Consider the following 9,608-nt stretch of genomic DNA (forward strand, 5'->3'; position numbering starts at 1 on the left):
TTAATTAAGTGACTTGTTATGATTAAAAATTTGGTACATCATAATTTACAATTACTTTGTGGATCGTTATATAATATACCCAAGCCCATATATTGTTTTTTTCTGGGAAAAAAAAACAGAAACATATTTATTTTTTAAAAACATAAATGAAAAGTTACTTAATTAAAGTCACAAAGAGATTAGTTTGATATCAAATCCTCACCTAGTAATAATTTGATTAAATTAACGTACCATATTAATTAATGAAAAGTTTCTTCATAAAGTTGAAAAATCCATTTTCAATATTTTGACATTAAAAACACACATACCTAGCTTGCATTTCGTTTTGATTCTTGGATTTTTTGTGTGTTTGTGATTTGTGGTTCTAAAGAACCCATAAAGATGGTAGCTGGGTTTTTATCAAGACAATCAAAAACCCTATTAAAAATAGAGCTTGAAAGCACAATCACTTGGAACAGGTAGATTTCCTTGCTGATCAAGGCAGTGTTCATCAGTAATGTTAATATTACTGTGAATTGATATTTTGTTTTTACCAAAAAGAACTTTGGTATCTCATTCTCAATATTTTTTCCACCTTTTCCATGCTTTCGTTTTCTTTTCATGATATTTTCCTAAATATATCAAAATAACGTTTATAATATCTAGTGTTACAATAGACTCATGAGTCATGACGTTAATCACAAAAATATATAGAGGGGTAACACTAACTGTTTCATCTGGAAGAATGCATTCAAGAGACTCTCCCCCACAACTGGTGTTCTGATTTCACGAATGAAGTAGCTTCATGTGTACTCCATCCAATCTTCTAGGGTTTAACGTATTAAGGTGTAAAACTTTTACCAAGCGTACATTATTTTGTGATTTCAGAATATGAATGGGAAGTAATTAAAATAATTATATATATTGACATGTCAAAAATAGGTAGGTTAACTTTTATTTTTGAATTTAATTGTCAGATATGGAGAGGTTATAGATAGGGTATGTCTGCGATATTCCTTCTAGGCCTAGAGATTCGGATATCAGATGGATATTTAGAATATAGGAAAATTGATACCGATAGGATAATTTTAAATTTTGGATTAGATTCAGTATTTGTCGAATTTAAATATTTTCGGGTATATCCAAATGAACCGAAATTTTTCCGGTTCCAATTTGAATTAACTTATTATAATCCAAATATATAGAAAAATAACTCATTTGATTTGAAATACCCGATCAGATCTGGTTTTTTATACCAAGCGTATATATGAAGTATACATTTTTAATATTTGAATTATTATAAGTATTAATATAACTAATATATATTATATCTATATATAATATTTATACTTCATATATTTTTGGATATCCGTAATTTTTGGATATGGTTCTTCGGATATAGGAAATCATGTACCGTTCAGATATCTATGTCGGATCGGATTCGGTTTGGTACTTGAAATTTCGGTTCGGAACTTCGGATCCAGATAATTTGCCCATGCCTAAAATAAGCTACAATATTGTAAAATTTTTGAACGAAATGATGAGAGACTGAATTGAATTTTGCATCCCATAACCAAATATCGCATAACAGGTTATGGACAATATTGTCTCGTTGGTTGTTATGAATATTACTAATCAGAAGTTCAGAATCCCTTTCAAAAATAACTTGTGAAAACTCAGTACTCTATGTTGATTGCATTGTGAAAACGAAGGCCATTGCTTCTGCTTCCAAAAGTAAATTTGTTGTACATGTATATGTTGATCCCCATAATTGTGTAACTCTATAGCTGTCGCGGATTATCCAACCACAGTGAACTTGTTGGGTATTTAAATTATAAGCAGCATTATAACTGCATTTTAGAATTCCATTTGGTGGACGACTCCAAGTAGAGTATGACGATATTGTCATGTCGTCTTGCTTCCTTTGGTTGATTCGATATAGCATAAGAAATCCAGTTTTCAACATCATTAAGACTATACTGAACAGTGTTATGTATTGATATCTGTTGTCTCTTGAATAACAAAGTATTCCTCGATTTCTAAATTCGCCATAAAATCCAAATTAGCAACTGTTGTTGTTTGATTGTTAAGTTAGTGTTGGTGAATACCAACCAGGAAAGATATTGTTTCCTCGAAAATATAAACAGCTTAAAATGCTACATTTGGTAAAATATATCTTTGAAGAGGGTCCGAATTTGCCTAGAAATGGCAATTATGGATCTGGACCGCGGGCCTGGTCCGTAAAAGACTGTCGCGGGATGGTATTGGGACGAAGTTTTCTAGGTCCGCAAATTTGCGGACCTCGCGGGACTGGACCTTTTGCGGGATGGACCTTTTGCGAGACTGGGTCTTTTACATGGACCCGTATTTTTTTTTTCATGTCTTATTTTACCTAAAAAACGAGAAAGATAAGTGAAAATAAAGCGATTCTTGTGACTTTTCCCCCATAAAACATGAGGAGTTCCGGCGATGATGCTTCGAGCTCCAGTGATGATGATTCGAGCTCCGGCGATGACTACTCCAGCTCCAACGAGTTCTGGTGGTGTTTTGATTTGGTTTTCTCTTTTTATTACACACAACTATGAATTGCTTTATGACATTAATTTTGATAAGGCTTTAGTGAAGCTTAATGATCTCTCTTCAGATCTCTTACACAATTCTTCTATATGAACATTCATGAAAGAAACTGTAGCACGCGGTTTGATAAGGAGGCGTCCCGCGGGATGGCCCGTGAAAGCCTATATATTTTGCGGTACGGATTTGGGCCGGTATTTTGAAGACCGCAGTCCGCGCGGGACAGGTCCGCTGTGACCCGCTCGACGACTAACTCGCCACGGTACGAGACGGAACGGGATAGGTAAACTTGTTTAACATCTCTAAATTTGCCGCATGCATAACGCATAGCGAACAGGGAAAAAAACTAAGAAAGTAACCTTTTTGAAAACGAAAACAACTCTACAATGTAATGACTTAAAGTGACCACCTAGATTTAATCAATAACTTTGCAGAATAAGTTTTTATGAAAACTTTGTTGAACAAACATATATCTAACTTATGAATAGTCACGTTTTTTTTTCGCTCGTTGTTCTTTTTAAAGAGATAACTATAATAGAGATTGGTAGCTATATACCATACTGAATAAGGAAAAATTAACTATGTGAAATACTTTGCTATTTGAATTTATCTTTATGTTGTTTTAATCATATAATATATACTTAGAAGATGTTATCTTTTGAAAAATAAAGAAATCATGTATTGATCGTAGAAATAATGCTATTCTTAAACATATTTTATCTAGAATTTTATGTTTTTGTTTATTTAATTATTTATGTTACTTAGGGATAATTATTTGAAAATAAGTGTATCTTTAAATTTATGAGATATGGCTTATTTTGTTAAGTTTGATTTCTTTTTGGATTTTAAGGCAAAAGATCTATAAATTAACGAAAAACGAAACCTTAAAACCAATTTCTCCAAGTCACAAAGTCAAACTTTAGTCAAGGAACCTAACAACTATAACAGCATAGGTTATATCATTATTGGCAAAGTAAGATTGATTTACGAAGAAGATGAATAGTACTGAAGAACAAGAAAGAAACGAGAAGGAAATAGAAGACCTAGCGATTATTTTATTTTGGATAGAGCGTCCGTTTCTCGTCATACTTCTCCTCTACTCCAGTTTCGTCTCAGTTCTGATCGGCCTTCTGCTTCCCGTTACTACTCTTCTCGCCATAATATTCTTCTTGTTATGCCCTCGACTCTCTTCTACTGGACCCTCTGTAAGTATCTTCTTCTAATCTATCTAATTAACTTTACTTGGTGCTAATTCTCTCTCCGTCTCTTCTTTATAATTAATTAGGGTATCGGTGGATTCTGGCTGTTTCTATCAGACCGGTTCATGTTTCTATTGGCTCTAAGCTCTCATGAGACCATACTCGTTTGGCTTCTCACCGTTTTTATCTCCATCGTGAACCACTCTGTTTACATCATCGAGTACATTGTTAGATCTTATAAATCTCATCATACCATATCACTTCCTCCTCAGTCCCCCGGTAATTAAAGAAACCCTAATTAGTATTTCTAGCGAACAATAGTACTCGAACTTGGAGCTATATATCTTGATTTTTACATATTATTAGTTTTTTATCCCAACAAACTGCAATATATTTGATCACCCTCATACAACAATGCCACTTGGACAAACCACTAGTCTAGGCTTGGACTTTTAGTACTAAGTAGTGTTTTTGTTGTTTTTTTCTATACAGGTGTTGTTGATGTCACCGTATATATTATTATTTATTTGTTTGTTTGTTTTCAGAAGTAAGAAGGAATGATGAGGAAGGAGATGAGATCAAGGAACTAGAGAAGATGGGGAAGTTATTAGAAGAGTTAAGAGAAGATGGAAAGAAGATGGATATAGAAATAGAGCTTATCCAGCAAACTATCCACTCAGATCTTGAGAAAGACAGAAAAACTTTGTCTTTGAACCTTGAGTTGGGAGATGATGGAGAAAAGATGGGGGCATATATGGAGCTGATTAAGAACTTCGTTAACTCAGAGCTTGTAACTCCGAGAGGCGACTTGAACCTCAATATTAATAATGATATCCGGGAAGATGTATCAGATGAGGAGGATATCAAAGCTTGGAGAGTAAAACTGAAATTTGTAGCTAAAGAAGTTCATGAGACCTACTTTGTTATCCAAGAAACTGCAAAGGCGGCGAAAACAACAGCTGACAGGGCCAATCTAACCTACATGATTGTGGACGAAATTTCAAAAGAAATGGAAACTATGAGTGGGATGATAAAAGAAGAAGCCCTTGAGATGTTTATAAAGTTAAGAGAAGAAGTTTGGGAAACGTGGTTGGACTTCGAAGCTAGAAAAACAGAAGCGGAGGTTGCTGCGGACAGAGCTGCGGAGGAGCTTTCATATGCAATGGTGGAGTTGATGGACGCAGTCAACATCCGTCCGTGGGAGGGTTACCGAACTGGCTAACAGTTTGCATGCCTCTCTAATTATATTTCAATCTCTTTATTTTTGTTGTCAGATGAATTTCATTTTTAATTCTTTTTTTTTGTAAAAAAAAATTCAATTTAATTTTTTATTATTTTATTTTATTTTATTTGAAGAAGTCTATTTTAATTGATAAACTGTGAACTCAGTTTTGAGTCCATCCGGGGCCACTAGTAACTTACTCTGTTCTTCAAAGAGATAACACATAAATGATTCATGTTATGAAATCCTACAATCTTCGTAGTGGATTGTGAGGAGGTGTGGGTGGTGATGAGTTTTCCCAGTACCAAGTCGGCATTTTGGTCTCTTTGGGAGACTAATATCCTTCTTCTTTTGCAGGATTTGATGTGTTTGTAACTAGGTTTCGTCTCCTTTGCATTCCGATTTGTCTGAGGCTTGCCCTGTCTGTTCTAAGCCGAGTTGTCCCTTGGCTTTGGCGGTTCCTGTTCTCGATTAGGCGGTTTGAGTGGTTCCAGTAGTGCTCATAAGGTTTGCTATATTTTCCCTCTTAATCATTAGTGGAAAGGGCTTCATCGACGACTTATATTGCAAACTTGAAGATATTATCAAAATCCAGCTACTCCGGTGATGTTACGAGAAGACTGGCATCTGAGACAACGAGGGTACGTAAATTCCACATTCAACGACTGAGAACGGTGATTGATTTCTAAGAATTTTGGAACTTTCAAGCGGATAGCGACGGTGTTGTGGGTGCACGAAGCTAGTCTAACTATGTTTGAACTAGAAAATTTTGGTTGATTTAAGTTTGTAAGTGACGTTGCGACTCTCATTTTTTGGGTTGATAAATAAATTGAAAAAAAAGAGAGTATAGGGCACGGAATTAATGTGTGCAATAAGTTTGTACTTAACGGTTGTTTTATTCTGATTTTAGTTGACTTAAAAAATGAAAATATTCATTCAATGGCATTCCATGGTATTTATTGAGGAAAACTCAGGGCTAAATACAAAATGTACTCATGTTTTAATAGATTAGATGAATTCAAAGTATTCCAAAATCACACTCATAACTTTTTATTAGTTTACCTTTCAATAACATTAGATTTGATTTAAGTTTTGTAAATGGTTGATTGAATAACATGAGATTTGTAAGTGTTTGCAATTATTTTACATAAATTCCATGTTCAATAACATGTGATTTGAAAAGAATTTTTAAAAGCCTTAATTGAATACATAAGTTTTCAGGCGATTTTAGGGTATTTGAGTGCAGTTTCTAAGTAAAAAAAATTAAAACTCAAATCTCATGGTTTTAGGTTATATTGTTAAAACCAACTCTTACACAGCAAAATAAGAGAGTAGGAAAAGAAGAGAAACAAACCTGAGCTAAAATCACAGACACTTTGATATGTCCTCTCACTTCTTTTTGACAAATCTTGCTCTGTTTTCACATCTTCATCAAATGTCACCCATGAAACAAGCGAAAGTAATCATCGAATTCGAAAAGCATTTTGCACAACTCGATATGACGGTAACATAAACTCTATTCATTTATAAGAGCATTAATACTCAGAAATGTTGGTGCAGTCACAAATATCGGTTGTGTCATGTTTTTTTTTAATGCATAAATTCAACTTTAGCTTATTTTTAAAATAAGTTCAAAAACTGATACACAAAGTAATACTCCCTCTGTTTTTTAAAGATGAATGTTCTAGGATTTTCACACTTATTAAGAAACCATATTAAAACTTATTTATTAATGTATAGTTTTTTGTAACTTTATATTTTTTATATTTTTAAACCAATAGGATTAAAAGAAATGTAATTAATATTTTTGAAACACACAATTTTTTATTATTAGTTGACAAAATATGCTTTGAAAACATAAAAAATACATCTTTTGGAAACAAAATATTTTTCTAGAACATCCATCTTTAAGAAACAGAAGGAGTATATAATTAAAATATTTTCATATATTTGCTAAAACACAAAAAAAATTTAGATCATTAAAATATATATATTGTTGTACAAAATCCGGCTAGTAGTAATAATCAACAAAAACATAAAAGATAGAGATCTAGAAGACGACAATGTCTAGTTAATTTCTTCGATCTCAAATGTTGTTCCAGATGGACCCGCCTCATCCTGCACTACTTGCCCTGAAGCTTGTAAACCTCGAAGGTCTTCGGCCACTCTCCTCATATCTGGCCGTTCAACTCCACACATTCTGGTGCAACTCATCCCCAGAAGAGCTACTTGGTGGATCACTGCCTGGTTGTCAGCAGTCACCACCCTCTGATCCATCACCTCACTCAGGCGATTTTCTTTGAGTGCCGCGTCTATGTGATTGACCAGAACCCTTTCCCCGTGTGGGGGGTTAAAGCTTAACGCCTTTTCCCCAGACACCAGTTCCAACACGACCACGTACGCCAAAACTATAAACATCGCTCTTTTCTGTCAAGGTACCTGTCCGGAGATACTCCGGATCAAGGTAGCCCCAGGTACCTTGGACCAATGTGGTGAGCTGGCCTGTTCTGGTATGAACAGGCCTAGAGGCTCCAAAATCACATAGCTTCACAGACAAGGTTTGAGTTAAAAGAATATTCTCAGGTTTAATGTCACGGTGAACTATAGAGACAGGAGCCGAGAAGTGGAGGTATGATAAAGTCTCGGCGATTTCTGCCGCAATCCTTAAACGTTCAGACCAAGCTAGAGATGAATCGAATAAGGCGTCATGAAGGGTACCACCGGGAACGTATTCGTAGACGAGGAGGGGACTTGGGGTTTCGAGGCAGCAACCTAAGAGTCGCACCACGTTAGGGTGGTTGATTTGGGAAAGCAGTATGATCTCATTGACGAACTGCCCAGCTTGGTCAGGGTCCCAGTTTCGAGATCGTTTGATAGCGACTTCTACATTGTCTGGAAGAGTGGCTCTGAAGACGACTCCTTGGCCTCCTCCACCAAGGAAACTGGTCTCGTGAGTGGCTTGCTTGATCTCTTCCTCAGTGAATATCTTGATGCACTGGTTCGGTGACTCTAGGAGTCTCTGCGCCAGCAAGACTCCACCGTTTGACTCGAAGCGCCTCTCTCTAAGTTTGGCTAGTTGACGGAGCTTGAGTTTGAGGAGTACGCAGCACACTCCGACCAAGAAGACTAAGCATCCGATGACGCTTACTGGTTTAATTATTTGTATCCTTGAGGGGTTTAGTTAAATATGAGAGAGAAAAAGAGAGGGAGATATATGAAAAGAAAACGAAATAATTAAAAAAAAAAGACTTACCAAGAATTATTGTTGTCCATTCCTTTTTCTTCTTGCACCTGAAGGTTCCATCAACGTTCTTGCAGGAAAGGTCCTTCCCACAAGAATGAGCATTCACTGTGCATTCATCCACGTCTAGTGAAAAAAAAAACTGTGACAATTAGAGTGTAGATGAAAATATTTTAGGAAAGAGTATAGGTAAAAAGAAAAAAAAAAGTATTACCTTTGCAGCCATGTTGAGCGTAGGGATTCCCTTCAAACCCGTCTAGACATTTGCAAGAATACCCATAATCAGTACAATTACTAGTTGCGATGCATCTGCTATTCTCTCCACAGAAGCTCGTGTCTTCTGCCTGTTGGCATGTTCCTTGACTCAAGAGCCAATCAAGTATCACAGGAAACCTAGTAAAGTTGCGGAGGTTCTTAAGATCCTCCGGTACAGAAAAGACGAAATATCCTTCTTTGACCACAAAAACATATTTGCAAGGATACGAGTACGACGACGACCAACCAATATAGTTCCCTGGATTTATCAATATCTGGCTGTTTACATTAGACAGTGAAGTATGTAAAAGCCGGTAAACCGGACTGATGTAAACGATATAATAAAAGCAAAGTTAATGAAATAGACGAATATAGAAAACGAATACGAGAACGATAAGAAATCGTATTCGCAACGAGACATGGAGGCGAGATATGATCTATTTCCTTAACTCAAAATATTCGCTCCGTTAGTGAGACGGGACTGTACGAATATAGAGTCCCAGGATACAACCATGGCAGACGAATCACGCCTCACTCGTGATCGCCCTATCGAACTATAAACTCTACGAAACACTCTCGTTTTTATGACTTACGCTAAGGGAATTTTGATGCTGGTTTCGATGTGAAAAAAGTTAAAGAAAATGAGAAGAGGAGAGTCCGTATTTAAAGAGAAGACTAGGAGCGGTTTTTCGAAATTGTTGCGAACGTTTTTTCCGAAAATCTCGCAAAGATCTCGGAGTGGAACGTTGAGCAGCTTTCTCCGCAAGTTTCTCTCTTGTTGACTCGTTCTGATCCATTTCGAACAGATAAACTTCGTGTTGTTTTTAAACGGACTACATGTCGTTTATACACAAATGTCATGCTGTTTTTAGAAATAAAATGGCAAAGCGTTGAGCTTAACTTGGTCCAAAAAGAATACTTCTTATCGGGCCAAAGGCCCTCCACCCAAGCCCAAGCCCAAGCCCACGCCGAGCCGAGCCGAGCCGGCCGGACGGCGGCGGCGGCGCGCGCGTGGGAGGCTCTCTCTTCCTCTGAGCCATTTAACCTCTCATGTCATGAAGTCTTATATATATTACTCCACTTCTTTCTTGCTAGGCGATGTGGGACTTTGCTCCACTCCTTCATTCATTTAACTTAA

The 9,608-nt window shown here is 36.3% G+C and overlaps 1 protein-coding gene across 1 annotated transcript; it reads left to right on the forward strand.

The window, feature by feature from the left end:
• The first annotated feature begins 1,401 nt into the window (after window positions 1-1,401).
• LOC106395589 lies at window positions 1,402-6,678 on the forward strand. The gene is made up of 3 exons (XM_048761837.1): window positions 1,402-3,758; window positions 3,839-4,031; window positions 4,298-6,678. The coding sequence occupies exons 1-3, from the start codon at window positions 3,549-3,551 to the stop codon at window positions 4,972-4,974; spliced, it is 1,080 nt and encodes a 359-aa protein (XP_048617794.1). The 5' UTR covers window positions 1,402-3,548; the 3' UTR covers window positions 4,975-6,678.
• Window positions 6,679-9,608: the final 2,930 nt, after the last annotated feature.

Source organism: Brassica napus, chromosome A2 (genome assembly GCF_020379485.1).
Source record: "Brassica napus cultivar Da-Ae chromosome A2, Da-Ae, whole genome shotgun sequence".
Classification (NCBI taxonomy): Eukaryota; Viridiplantae; Streptophyta; class Magnoliopsida; order Brassicales; family Brassicaceae; genus Brassica; species Brassica napus.

What these genes read in the sequence shown, in the direction of transcription:
- LOC106395589 (XM_048761837.1), top strand. Translation starts at nt 3,549, where the DNA reads ATGAATAGTACTGAAGAACAAGAAAGAAACGAGAAGGAAATAGAAGAC. An exon ending in TCTCTTCTACTGGACCCTCT is followed by an intron (nt 3,759 to 3,838) that starts GTAAGTATCTTC and finishes ATAATTAATTAG; the next exon opens with GGTATCGGTGGATTCTGGCT. An exon ending in ACTTCCTCCTCAGTCCCCCG is followed by an intron (nt 4,032 to 4,297) that starts GTAATTAAAGAA and finishes GTTTGTTTTCAG; the next exon opens with AAGTAAGAAGGAATGATGAG.